This window comes from Epinephelus moara, chromosome 19 (genome assembly GCF_006386435.1).
Source record: "Epinephelus moara isolate mb chromosome 19, YSFRI_EMoa_1.0, whole genome shotgun sequence".
Lineage (NCBI taxonomy): Eukaryota > Metazoa > Chordata > Actinopteri > Perciformes > Serranidae > Epinephelus > Epinephelus moara.
In genome coordinates this window covers 2,998,241-3,013,321 of record NC_065524.1, presented here as the reverse complement: position 1 = coordinate 3,013,321, position 15,081 = coordinate 2,998,241, and the positions used below count along the sequence as shown (strand labels likewise).

The 15,081-nt window shown below is 41.0% G+C and overlaps 1 protein-coding gene across 7 annotated transcripts in view; it reads left to right on the top strand.

Moving 5' to 3' along the window:
- The window catches only part of gbf1 (golgi brefeldin A resistant guanine nucleotide exchange factor 1), a 238,024-nt gene that overhangs the window by 80,141 nt on the left and 142,802 nt on the right, over window positions 1-15,081 (top strand). Inside the window, exon 4 of one of the 7 annotated variants that reach the window (XM_050070663.1) lies at window positions 10,984-11,016. The exons of the other annotated variants lie outside the window; for them this stretch is intronic. Within the exon in view, the coding sequence (XP_049926620.1) occupies window positions 10,984-11,016 (33 nt within the window). The remainder of the gene's footprint in view (window positions 1-10,983; window positions 11,017-15,081) is intronic. 7 annotated transcript variants of the gene reach the window in all.

Here is a 15,081-nt window from a genome sequence, read left to right as displayed (position 1 = left end):
GCTCACTATTGCTTTGCACATATTTTTTTTAAATCTTTATTGCCACAATAGAAAGAGCAGGGTCAGGGAGGAGACAGTGGACCAGAGGCCAGCAAGGATGATCATGCAGGGTCTTCACAGGTGAGGAGAGATTATAACTGGCTGAGAGAAAATACCTATAGCATAAAAGTGACTTTGAGGTTAATTTCCACAGCAATTTCACTACTATTATTCTCAATTCTAGTTCAAAATTTTGCTTTCCACATATTTTTTTTAATCTTTATTGCTACAGTAGAAAGAGCAGGGTCAGGGAGGAGAAAGTGGACCAGAGGCCAGCAAGGATGATCATGCAGGGTCTTCACAGGTGAGAAGAGAATATAACTGGCTGAGAAAAAATATCTATAGCATAAAAGTGACTTTGCGATTACTTTCCGCATTTGGAGAGCTTTGTAAATGTCAAAAATGAAATAAAATGGCCTAGGTCTAGGCACTCTTAGACTTGCATAGTCTAGAAATATATCATGAAATGCTCTTTACAATAATACACAAAATATATTATTATGCCACATAGGCAAGTCCTAGTTTCTGGTTTTCACTAGTTCAGCAGAGCTCCACAGTGCGAGCGTTTCACTCGCATTTGCAACTAAAAATAGGTGTGTGCGAACTGTAAAAAATATTTAGGGGCACATGTGCGCATAAAAAATCAGCTGAAGCAGCCTATATTTTTGTCAATAAAAAAAATATGATAATCTAACCGCAAATACTGGAGGAACTCCAGCTGCCTTCCCTCTTCCCTCTTCCCCGTGTGACACGGTTATGGGCGGTTTTCCAAGCCACTGTCGGCACAATGAATATAAGTCCCACTGTCGGCAGGGTGGAAATAAGTCAAAGTGTGGTGTAGGCAGGGACGTTTTTTGCTATGGGCAATGTGGGCGACCGCCCAGGGCACAATCTATGTGAGGGCGCACGAGCGCTCTCCAAAAAAACAACAACAAACAAACAAAAAAAAAAACTCGCCAGTTTTCTAGACTACCGCTCATTTCCACGTCAAGTTAGTGGAGTGGGTGCTGGGGCGCCCCTATTATCACGGCGGTTGTGGGTTGAACGGGGGTCACAGACAGGAATATGGCAAAGGCTCATACTGCTCTGCGGCGCAAGATAACGGCTTACCGGCGACAGAGAAGTCTGACTCCAGGTCCCGTAATTTCCTCTTTTGTTGGCGTCATGACTGCCCAGAAATACCTGAACAGCCAAGCCGTGGCGGCGCACAGGTATGTGGCGTGTCAGAGGAGAAACGAGCCGTTCACATTTCTGTCTCTGTGGCAGGTAAGGGCCCACAAACCTCACCGCACTTTAGGGATTGTTCTTTACTTACAAAGGGACTGTCAGGGGAGGAGGGTGGCTGGTTGATCTTTATTTTATTTTATTTATTTATTTTATTTTGATCCCCCCTATGTTAATCACTTATTGATGCTGTTAGGGACCTTTCTCCATGGCCAGGCTGTCGGCTGGGTGGGAATAAGTCAAAGTGTGGCGGAGAAGAGGGACCGGGAAAAGCAGCGGACCTCCGGGGAAGCCTGCTCCGTTCTCCCCGCAGTTAGGGACCGTTTGCCACGGTACCGCTGCTGGGCAGGGTGGAAATAAGTCCTGCAGAGTTTCAGAGGACCTGGAGAATGTTTTAGGATAGTATTAACATTATATAAGATAATCATATTGCAAAGATAATATATGTAAGATAATAACATTAAAGACAAATTTTTATACCTTTTAATACCTATTCAAAACTTGATGATTTTACTTTTCTGTACATTTTGTATACAAATTCATTAAATAATTTTGCTTGTAAATGTCTATTTGCATCACGTTTATTACAATTTACATTGTGCCCCTAAAGTTCTTTGTGCGCTCCTTACTTTTTCAACTTAGGAGCACATTCATTCAAAGCCACCCTGCGAGTCAGGGTGGCTTTGAATGAATGTAGGTATTGCCCATCTCCAGAATGCTATCCCTAAACCCACCAGAATGCAGGAAATCACATCTACCACGTCTCTCTCTGTATGGTATTATGGTATTTGTATGTAAAGTATTAGGCCCTGTCCATCTCCAGCAGGCGCCCCGGCCACGGTTTTGGTTCGGTTTCGGTACGTGTTTTGTGTGTAAAGAGAACAAATTTTTTCCCCCAAAAATTATCTCTTTATTTTGCTTGACTTTGCACTTGACATGCTGATGTGTTGTGCTACAGCCTATTCAAGTGTGCGCTCATCGGGGCCGAACTCCGCCGTGTGCGACACAGAGAGCAGAGGAGGATTGTAAACGCGCACCGTGTAGAGACAGAAATGAGGCTATTTAGTTTGTGTAATAAAAGGACAAGGTACGGGGTGGGGCGCCCCCCCTAATATAATGGTAGGGGAAGCACTAGACATGCTTCAAGCAACGTTTGCAGACAGTGAAATTTCTGTTATCTGTTTTCACTCCCTCGTCGTTTTATTCAACAGCGAAACCGAAATGATCCCACACCGGAGATTTGTATGAAGCTGGTGCGTCTTCAAACTTGTCTCTCAACTCCTCCGCTTGCCTTTGCCATGGCTCTCCACGTTTGTTTTTTCCGCTTCTTTTCTGTGTGGGGCGAGCGTCACTTTTCCCGGCTCCAGTTACAACAGTGTGAGGGGGTGAGTGGGTGGAGCCACAACAGTGATTGGACATTAAGTCGCGGGGAGGGCTTTTGTGCAGCAAGCTGACTTGGCCATTCTCTTTATACATCCATGGACTCGGCCTGTGGACAGGCACACACACACACACACACACACACACACACACACACACAGTGGCCTGTAAAGCATCAATGTAAAATTAATTGCAAAACCGAAAACCCGCGGTCCATAAGGGCGTATTGATCCGTGCAGGGCAGAGCGAACGGTTCAATATTTTACAGAGGACCGTTGCATCCCAACACCACATGTCCCCCATCTTTTTCATTAGGCCATATTTTTAATCGCTTTAATTATCAACTGCTATCAGCCCATTAATCATTTATATCCCTACTTAAAATGGTGATAATCTGATGTGGTAAAATGTTTGAGAAATAAGAATGGGAAGCAGAAGTATAGAAATAAACATTAAACACTAACCCATTTTAGTGGTGGATGACAAAGTCTATCTCATCAGAGATTTAAAGCTTTCTATAGCATTTTCTGTAGCTCTCTATGTATTTGTGAATATAACCAGAATTAAAACCATATAACATCACAAGTTTAATACTACAATTTGTCAAAAAACAAATTTTATCGGGGACCCTCTCAAACGACCACCTGTGTGTCCTGAGGACTTACAGAATTGAAAACCTATCAAGATTTCTGAGTCATTGGATTAAATATTAAGAATATCACCAGTATCAGCCTTTGAAATCCTTGGTTCATTAAGTGGTTTCAATACAGATTTTATTGAATGTACTGACATCAACATAAAAAGCACTTAATGTAAATAGTGCTCTGTGATAGTGGAGTGTTTCCTGTGAAGGTTTTTCATTTAAACACAGTTTTTCAAACACACCAACTTTTTGCTCTTATTGTCCATGTGTAGAAGCCGGCAGAATGAAGTTGCTGTGTGAGCCTCTGTGGCAGTGGTGCGTTGTGTTCTGTGTGAACACAGTATAGTTGGTCTATACAGTGCGTGGTTTCTGGAATCTTCTACCCCATGGGAATGCCATTAGTGGGGAGCTGAAGGAGTGCAGCAGGTGAAACACATAAGAATGATAACTCCCCACTCCTCCACACACACATTCACACCACAGATTTGTCTTGTTGTTTGCTGCTTCGCCTCAGTCTTTTATCTGTCTCCCCACATCTGACATATTCTCGCCTTCTTTCTCTCATCAGCTTCTATCTGTCCACATTCTATTTTTCCTCCATGCCACCATGAGTGTTGTAGTGTTGTGCATTTTTATCTGGACTCGTTTCAATTAAAAAAGCAACGTAATGCACTAATTACTTATTTTTAAAAGTGCCCCCAAAATGCTGTAATTGCCCTTTTTGAGAGTGAGGCAAACGCTGCTTGTCCTTTTCTTTGTCTAGTTCTGTGGCATGGATCTCTATGCTGGTATATGGTGGTCATGTCAGCCAAAATGACAATATTCTGTGCATATGCGTAAGTTATTGTCATTGCATTCAGTTTTTCTTGAGAAGCTACCCTTTAGTTGCTTTACTACCTCACCAAACTTCTCTGGCGCTCCATTCCTTATTCTTTCCCACAATTGTGGATAGCGGTACTCATCAAGAGGGGTGTGAAATCTAGTCCAAGCCGGAGCATGTGTGCTGCTTTATCCTGCCAAATGGATGCCATCTGCAGCTTAACCCTATACTGTACCCAACCTCGAGCCCTCCAAACCTCATTACCCCAAGTGTGTGCTCCCTCCTTCCCTCCCTCCTTCTGCCTTCCCAATCCCGTCCTCATCCCCCTTCTTCTCTTCTGCCTTACATCTTAACCAAGACACATGCTGACATTGGCAAGGGTACATGGTTAAAGGATGGGATGGAAATTGTGCGTCTTGCTCTCCACTGTTTGTTTTTCTGGAAATAGAGGTGATAATACGAGCCTGCCTCATCTGAAGGGCACATCGCTGTGACTCTACAAGCAAACACTTTTGCATCATATGAAATGGAATGATTTGGACTAGATGGCTGCATTTATGGCAAGGAAGGTCATCTGAAGAAACATTTGAAGAGTTTATGTTTTGTCAGCTCCAAGGAAGGACAAAGATATTTATCAATTAAAGATAATTTCCAGTGAGAACTGTTATTTTACATGAAAGATGTACTAATGAATTTCTTCTTTGAGCTCACAGTGCCACCATACCAATAGACTGAAAAACAGCTTCTATCCCAGAGCTGTGGCCTCCACCATAAAACACAGGGTCAAACATACACTATCACTGCTGCTGCTATACTTGTTGTAGCAGGCTGTGGAACACATTAAGTGGACACTGGGGCTCAGCCAGCTCCCTGCCAAAATAATGTGGCCTCTGTGCAAAGTATGCAGCATAGAAAATACATTTTATGTACAGGAAAACAGGTGCAAAGCAGCACAGTGGCTGACAGACTCTGGCCCAGGCAAGGTTTGGTGATGAAGTCATGCTGTTTGAATGCATCTACTGTATTTTTACTGGCTCTCCGTTTTTTAAGGGTGAAACATAATGCCGTTGAAAGGAAGTGTCCTGTATTTTGGTCAAATTGCCAATTCTTAGCCAAGACGTTTAGAAATCCAAGGTCTGCATGCTATTTCAGAGGCTTTCTTCTGTGACAGGAAGGGGGCGGCATCCAGTGGGATAGTTTAGATTTTTGAAGTGGCACTGTATGAGGTACTTATCCATAGTCCGTGTATTACATAAAGTAGATGGCAGTTGGCACGTCCCCAGTTTGGAGAATGAGACGGGGTACAGCCATGAAAGCTAAGCAACATGCTGCTGTGGATGGGGGCAGCAGCACAACATATTTTAGCCACCAAAAAATCCATATCAGATTAAAAATATGTTATATTTAGAATATTTTCACTGCTTTACCTTGCTGTTAGACAGCCCTTTAAGACAAGGAACTGAAACTGTAGGGGGGATTTATACTTATGCGTCAAATCAACACCGTACCTATGGCGTATGCTCTGCATTGTCAAAAAATATTTGGCGCCAGTGTGGCTAATCAACATTGTTAGGACATGACTCAGAAAAGTATGAAACATCATAAAAAAGCCAGAAGTACACTGGAGGGGGAGGGGCTTTAAAAAAACTGTTGCAGTTCTGTACTTATTCCACATATTTGCCACTTTTGTCTAAGCAGAGAGTGAGAGAGATAAGCAGACAGACAGTCAGACAGAGACTTAGATCTACGTATAATTAGAAAAGAGCAGAGCAAGAGAATTACTTGTTGACGGATGCAGAGTATTGTAGAAAGAGAAAGAGAGAGTGAGACCCCTGCAGCTTGTTCAAAAGTGGAATTTCTGTTACTACAGAAAGAGTAACGAATCAACAAAAGGTACTGCTGGGCACGGTACCGCTGGGCACGGTACCGGTTCATATGTGAACTGTACCCAACCCTCCCCTTCAAACATACACACACATACTCTCTCTTACCTAAACAAGGGAGTCGTGTCTCCACAGACAGGAGCTCCAGTTTGTCTTAATGATCAGCATGAAGTTCAAAGGGCAGTTTGAACAGAGCCCTTTAGGTCAGAGGTTGCCACCAGTGCTGTCTGTTTGTTTGGTCTTCAGCAGTGTCATCGTTAATATCATTTGTGGCAAACAAAGCATGGAAGACTGGTAGTGAAAGATGATGGAGAGGCAGAACACACATACTTATCCTCACTATGACAGAGTGCTATTTATTGTTTCAAATGTTTTTATTGTGAAGCAGCTTTCAAATGTACAAAGTACAAACTGTTCACACGCTTCTTTTCCAAATGAAAAAATAGAGGTAGGAAAACAGTACTGCCGTACCGCACCATCACTCTCGATAACAACAAAGAAAACATGAGAAAAATAAAAATAAAATATATAAAATAAAATAATAATCAAATCATTTCAAAAAATGAGCACACACACAAAATAATCCCTCACAGGGCTGCTAGGGTCCTGTGTCTCCTGCTAGGTGGGAAACCAGAGGATGCCAGATCTTATTAAAATCTTCCAACTAGGGGTGTGCGATATGGACAAAAAATAATATCTCGATATTTTGGGGGATTTTGAAGATAACGATAATTAGACGATATTCTTTTAAATATGTGTTTTTAACAGCCTGAGTTATAGCTCATTAATTGTTTCTCATGGATGATATTAATGGAAAAATGTTCTTAACATTTCTTGCTGCTTTTTTACCTGCCCTCTGTTTGACTCTGGTGACGGCCTTTTGTAGTGTCAATTCCGGGTCCATTTTCAACTGTTCAGATAGGCGTTTGTCCCGCAGACTCACCACAAGCCTGTCCCTCACCATCCCATCATGTAGACCCCGTAACCGCAGTGCTCCGCCAGGCAGGCAGTGCAGCGCCGTAATGAAACTGTCGGCCGTCTCGCCCGTTTGTTGATGCAGCTGATTAAACTTTGCTCTATCAAAGATCACATTCCTGCGATTCCCTTCTGCTTGGGTCTCCAATCCAGAAGCAATGCGGAATCTGTCGAAGCGTTCAATCCATTTAGGCCAGTCTTCAGCCTTGAAGGTGAACTTTTCCGGCGGGGAGACTTGAAACTGTGCCATGTTGCCGCTTCGTTCAGCTAACTGGCTAGGCTAGCTAGCTCCGTAGACGGTCTTCCGGTACTGCGAACTTTAGCCTGACAGGCTGGGACCTATCACTACAGTTGACCCATGTCTTCCGAAGCTGCTGGAGCATCCGTGGGCGGTGTTGCTATGTTGTCTCGCTAATGTTTGTTTAGCAGCAGGCTGACCTGCCGGGAAGGTGCCAGTGAGAGATCATGTGACCACCTAGGCGTACTGCGGCGTGCTGCTGCACGCAAGTTACGTAACTCTTGTTCAGTGAATGTGTGGGGTTTCAACCTTTCAACGTGTGTTTTCAGTTGTTTTTGTGAAGTCATTTGCATACTCGATAACGTAAATTTGCACATCGTTAAAACAACAATGACGATATTATCGTTAATGATATATATCGCCCACCCCTACTTCCAACTTATTATTGATTGCAAATCGGATTCTTTCAAGGTGAAGCGTGTCCATTAGGTTTGTGATACACATTTTCAGTGTTGGGGTGTCTTTATCCTTCCAAAATAGTAGAACTAATTTTTTTGCAATAATAAGTCCATATGCTACGAATTGTCGTTGAGGAGGCCTTAGCTTCTTTATGTCCTTGGATGATCCAAAAATTATCGAAATTGGATCTGGGTTTATCTTGACTGCAAATATTTTGGACATCCAGGTGAATATGTCAGTCCAGAATCCCTGTAATTTTGTACGGAGAGCATAACTGTGCAGCAGATTCCCTTCTTCCAAACTGCATTTGTCGCACAGCGGGGAGACTTCTGGGAAGATTCTGTGAAGCTTTTCCTTGGAATAGTGTAATCTATGTATAATCTTAAATTGGATGAGACAGTGACGTGCATTTATACGTAGAACAGGTGTGGATGTATGCTAGGCTCTCTTCCCAAATGTCATCTTGGATCTGTGTGCCCAATTCTTTTTCCCACTCACTTTTGATAGCATTTGTCGTTGGACAGCTTATATGTTGTAGCGCATCATGTAAACGGGATATCACATGGTCAGATCCCAAGAACCCTTCTAAACAATTGTCCAGCCTGTCAGGCTCAGCATTTTCAAACTGGTTAAGATGTGTTTTTACATAACTTCTGACTTCTGAAAGTTACAAGGGGTAGGGGTTGAAATATTCCCCTATAAAATGGGACAACCCTTCATACCCGGAAACGTCATCATTAGTCGTCAGTGACGTCATAAAAAGACGCAACGAGTATGTTGCCGGGGAAACCTCACAACTAGCGATTTTTTTTTTGTAATGTTTGTTAGAACAAATGTATATAATACATTGAGACGACATTTCCGATGGTTATCATTGTCTTTAAATCTTTAGTTACGAAGAAAATACTTACATTTATGGTTTTCTTTCATTGCCTCTGAAGCCTTCCCTGCCATCTAGCCGGTGATTCATAAGGCATTCTGGGAGATTTCTCGTAGCACTCGCTTTGAATTGTGCCTCTGAAAAAACTCCGTTTGGAGGGCCATATAGCCCTAGCACTCCGCCCTTCCCCTCTGCCTCAATGAGAATCGGGACATCCCTACCCCTATGCGTGAACGCGCAAAACGGAGGGGTAGGGGCAAGTGGTAGGGTTAAGGGGTGTATTGGGATTGGGCCCAAATTTCTGTTGGAGCTGGTGGAAGGATGCAAATGATCCATTTATGTACAGATCCCCAATATTACGTATGCCAGACTCTCTCCATGTATTAAAGGTTCCATCTAGGGTGGAGGGAACAAAGGAAGGGTTTGCTGATATTGGTAGATTGAATGAAAGTTTTCTAAGATTTAAGTGTTTTGATATTTGTTTCCAAATTCTTATTGTGCTATGTATTACGGGGTTGTTCTTGTAATATGTTTTGTTAAGTGGAGTTGGGGATAGTACCACTGCACCCATGGAAAACGTCAAGCAATCCTCCCTCTCCATCTCCATCCCACAAGGAAGTAAAGCAGTATCATCTAGCCATGAGCCAATTGAACATATTCCTGTGGCCCAGTAATAATTAATAAAATTAAGCAGGGCGAGTCCTCCTTGTGTTTTGTGTTTGCATACCGGTAGATGCTCTTTCTTTATTCTGTGGAATTTATAGTTCCATATGAATGGGAGAATTAGTGAATCTAATTTTTAAAGAAGGATTTGGAAAGAAAAAGTGGTATGTTTTGGACAAGATAGAGGAATTGTGGAAGAAAAATCATTTTGACAACATTCACTCTATCTATTAGAGAAATAGGGAGTGTTCTCCAGAATTGAATGCTGTTTTTAAGTTTTTCTAGCAGAGGAAAGAAGTTTGCATCATACAATGAGTTATAGTTTCTGGTAATCACAATTCCAAGATAAGTAAATTTTTCTAGATTGATTTTAAAGGGTAGAGTTTGCAGCCAATCATGGTTGTCTAATTTTATGGGAATTAGTTCGCTCTTATTCCAGTTAACTCTGTAACCTGAAAAGGTGCCAAACAAATCAATCAGTGATAAAATTGTTGGAGCGGTTGTTTGTGGTTGCGATACAAATAATAAAATATCATCTGCGTACAGTGATATTTTATTAGTGGTATAGTTTGTATTGTATCCATGTATGTTAGTGTGATTACGTATGATATCTGCGAGAGGCTCCAGTGCTAGTGCAAAAAGTAGTGGGCTGAGTACACATCCCTGTCTAGTCCGACTGCTTAACTTAAACTGTGCAGACAGAGTTCTGTTTGTGAGAGTCCTTGCTGTAGGGTTATTGTATCATACTTTAATCCACGATATGAACACTTTCCCTAACTGAAACTTTTCTAAGACCGCATAGAGGTATGGCCATTCCACTTGATCAAACGCCTTTTCGGCATCTAGACTTATTATTAGGAAGTCTTTAGGAATCCTAGAAGAGTATATGATGTTACAAAGGCGTCTGAAATTCATAAAGGGGCTCCTTCCAGAAATAAAACCCGTTTGGTCAGCATGGACAAGTTTGTTCATAAGCGGACCAAGTCTTCTAGCGATTGTTTTAGCTATAATTTTCTGGTCTGTATTCAGTAACGAGATGGGTCTGTAAGAGCCAGCTTCATCTAAATCCTTCCCTTTTTTTGGTATTGGTATTAGAGTGATGGTGGCTTCATTTAGGGTTTGTGGCAAAGCACCATCTTTAAATGCCTGATTATAGGCTTCATTTAGGGTTTGTGGCAAAGCACCATCTTTAAATGCCTGATTATACATTTTTAGTAAGTAGGGGGCCAGAGAGTCACTGAATTTTTTATATATTTCGTTACCTAATCCATCGGGGCCGGGGCTTTACCCATTTCTCAGTATTCCAATTGATTTCAAAATCTCTTCTTTTGTAATTTCAGAATTTAGATTATCGTGGTCCAGCTTATCTAACATTGGTAGTTTGCACTTGTTTAAGAATTCTTGTATATCTTCTGATTGGGTACCTGATTTGGAAGTGTATAATTCTTCGTAGAATTGTTGGAATCTATCATTTATGTTTTTGTGTGATGTATGGAGAACATCATTTTTTGATTTTATTTTGTGAATGGTTCTGTCATTCTCTAATTTACGAATCTGCCTTGCCATTAATTTGTGAGGCTTATCCCCAAACTCAAAGAATTTCTGTTTCATAAAGGTAAAAGCTTTACTAATTCTGAGTGACAATATTTGATTAAGCTTGTATTTTAATACAGTAATCTTATTGTATTTTGCAATGGAGGGTTGTTGGGAATTTTCTGTGTCCAATTCGTGGATTTGCTTTTCCAATTCTAATTGTTCTGCTTTGCTGCGTTTTTTCAGAAATGACTGGAAGGATATTATGCATCCTCTCAGGTATGCTTTAAATGTTTCCCACAGTAATCTGTATGGAGTTTCGTTGTCGTCATTTGTTTCGAAAAATATGTCTATTTGTAATTTAATATATTTGCAGAAGTTGCTGTTTTGGAGAAGTTGGGGATTAAATCTCCAGCTCTGATGTATTTCACCTGGGTCGCCACATTTCATAGAGAAAGTGACTGGACTATGATCAGAAATTATTATATTATGATGTTTCGTATCTTGGACTAGGGGTAGTGGAACAAATTGCCCAAGGAAGTAAGGTCGGCTGATTCAGTGATCTCTTTTAAATCTCTTCTAAAAACACATTTTTACCCGAAAGCCTTTTTTGATTTTATCTGAGTTTTGTCATTTACTGTTTTCATGCATTGGAATTGTGTACTCTATGTTTTAATTTTTCTGTAAAGCACTTTGTAACATATGTTTTGAAAAGTGCTATATAAATAAAGGTTGTTGTTATTATTATTATTAGTAGTAGTATCTTCCCATCAACTAAAAAGAAATCTGTTCTTGAGTACACATTGTGCACTTTAGAATGGAATGTATATTCCCTCCCAGTAGGATTTAGTGTTCTCCACACATCACACAAACCCATGTTATCCATATATATTTTCATGAGGTTACCTGCATTAGAATGTATTATTTTAGGTGCAATCGATTTGTCCAAGTATGGGTCCAGCACAAAATTAAAATCCCCCCCAATGATCAGCTTGGTGCTTGAAATACACACTTTCCTAAAAAACTCAGGGTCATCATGATTTGGTCCATATACATTTAATAATGTAATTGGCATATCATATATTTCCCCTATAACCATAACATACCTTCCGTCTCTGTCTGCAACTGTGGATTCATGTCTGAAAGGGGTTCCCCTCCAGATAATTATGGCCGCACCTCTAGCTCTCGAAGAAAAGGTGGTGTGATATACCTGATTTATCCATTTGCACCTAAGTCTATTGTGAGCATCGTTCTTTAAATGGGTTTCCTGTAAGAAGATGATGTCCACTTGTAGTGACTTCAGGTGCGATAATACGTTGCGTCTCTTAACAGGTTCATTAACCCCATTTACATTCCACGTACAAAACTTCACCTCTTGTCCGTTTCTACTTTGATTCAGTTTGATATGCTTTTAAGTTATGAGATAATATCTCTACCTCTGGCATCTTTTGACACTCGAGATATTTCCAGCAGCCCAGAATGTGACCCTCTCTGTATAATATAATTATAATAATAATACATAATATAATATAATGTGTCCCTCTCTGTGAGTTTTACCTTTTTGTGTTGTGTAATATTGTCAGTGATGTTATGTTGTTTTGACCCAAACAATAGAAGGATTATGCTTTGAATGAGCGACAGTTTTTGCAACACGTTACGTCTGTAAAGGCAAAAATCTCCTCTTTTCTAAATGAAGTCCAAATAGACTTGTGAATTGGGAGGAGTTGTTTTGGGTATCCTGGTTTCTGGAATTAAAAGTCTCTAGGTGACTAACAGTTTACTAAAAGCACCTCTAAAACCTAGACAGACATGAAATGACAGAATTGGAGTAGCCTTACTAGCTATATCTTTGTGGGCTACACTTTGCTGTGGGCTTCAAGGGTGTTTACCATTGTTTTTCACTGAGATCATGCAAACAGTACTAGCATCTAGGGCTGTACCAAATAGTTTGAAGCGTCATTCATAATGTGATATTAGAATTCTAAATCATTTGAATGCTGCCCAGCTTTTTGTTGTTTGCATGTCTATTATTGTATTTAAACATGCAATATGTAATCTTCTGCCGCTAGGGGTCTCAAACCAAAACAGTAACAGAAGACGGAGTTGGATGACGTCACGAAGTAGCGTGGGATCATGGGAGCTGTAGTCATGTAACCGCTGGCCGGAGCGCTGGTGCCCCGGCGGGCAGCAGTGCTTGCAATACACTGGTGGAAATGATTAATATTTCGATAACATCAGCCAGATGTTTGCTTACCTGTCTAGTAGAACACACGCGAGGTCGGCGTCGAATTGTAGTCCTAGATTTTCACGAAGCTCTCTCCATCTCGGAAAGGCCACACCAATATTTATCCTTGATTTAGCTCTCTTCTTATTCCAAATTCTTCTGGGATCGCTTGATTGACCCGTACGTTTCCGTTTTACCGGCTTGTTTACCGGGACAGCTTTGGTGTCAGAAGGTGCAGCAACCGTCAATGCATAATCATGATCCATGACGAGTTAGCTTAGCCTAGCAACAGTAACGTTCATTCTCTGACGTCTCATCCAGTCTGCTGCTTCTTCTTCTTCTTCATTTAATGGCTATGGTAACTGGAATTACGTCGCCATTGACATGCGACACGGTCCGTAACTTTTATTAATATTTCATATTTATCTGGGTTTGAAAAATTGTTGGAAACATTTCTGATAATCAAAGTACACAACTAAACAAAATATATAATATTGGTTTAGTCGTTTTTAGACATTTTTATGTGGAAAAACTACATATTATACCTTTAAACATGGTATTTTCTGACAGTTGCAGACAGAGTGAGACTTACCTGTGATGGCTTCACAATGGGAGCCCACAGCAGAGAGTAGACTGCGTTTCACAGGAGGTCTTACTGGGAACAAGACTTACTGGCACAGGCTGAAAGACTGGGCCTGTTGCAATGGATTGACCTCCAGTAAGCAGGTTAAGTAGCTGTTGTTTTCTCCTGGGTGGTTGTGATAATGCAAAATTGCAGCTGCGTGTCATCATGGCAAAATGGGGTCCTGGAGACATCTGCAGTAGCAAGAACTACCAAATGAGGGGTTTGAAGTACTTTGCCAGGTGTTTATGTCTGTGAACAGATTTGTCACTGCAATTGTGTCACAGCCGTGGAAGATGCAGTCACACAACTTAACTGGTGTGTAGTTGAGACTACAATAAAGGCTGGATTTAAAGATGGATGAGGTCTGAGCAATGGGGCTGGAAGTAAGGGGATAGGAAGTAGGCAGGAGACCATTGGCCCTCCCACTTTATGCCTCTGGCCCATATTGGTTTAAGTTATGGATTGCTATATTGTGGCTGGTATGATCCCATTGCAAGATGTAGGGCTGGGCGCTATGACCAAAATCTCGTATCACGATATAGGTCATTTCATATCCCGATAACGTTACATATCACGATAAAGTACATTTTAATCGAATGAATAAAAAGCCGCGTTGCATCACAACGATATAAACGATAGAGCAAAATATGAAACGATAGATACATTTCTCTCGTCACATGATATATATCTTCATATCGCACAGCCCTAGCAAGATGGTCTTGAGGGTCTGCTGCCCCCGCTGGCTAGTTAGGCTTCCACGCTGGCGATAGCCGTAGCCAGAGGCATTACGTTGTCAGGTTGTCTGTCCATCCCATTCTCATGAATGTGATATCTCACAGTGCCTTGATGGAATTTCTTCAAATTTGATAAAAATGTCAACTTGCACTCAATGAAGAACTGATTAGATTTTGGTGGTCATAGGCTAAAGGTCAAGGTTACTGTGATCTTGTCTGTCTCATTCTTGTGAACACCATATCTCAAGAACACCTTGAGTGAATTTCTACAAATTTGGCACAAATGTTCATTTGGACTCAATGATGAAGATTTCGGTGGTCAAAGGTCAAGGGCAGTGTGACCTTGCATCTGTCTCATTTCTGTAAACTCGATATCTCAAGAAAACATTGAGGGAATTTCTTCAAATTTGACACAAACTATACTTGGACTTGAGAATGAACTGAAATGAATTTAGTGGTTGAAGATCAAAGGTCAAGGTCACTGTGACCTCACAAAACATGATTTGGGCTATAACTCAAAAATTCCCACGATAATTATGTTCCCATGTTAATTATTGACAAAACATCACACAAATATCTAATAGGATATATCCAAAAGGCAGTGTTGGGCAAGCTACTTGGAAAGTGTAGTGAGCTAAGCTACTAGTTACTCTAATATTAAATGAAGCTTCACTACATCAAAGCTATCACCCTCAGAAATGTAGCAAGGTAAGCTACAGCAAAATGAAAGTAACTAGTGCAACTACATCCAAGCTTTTTAC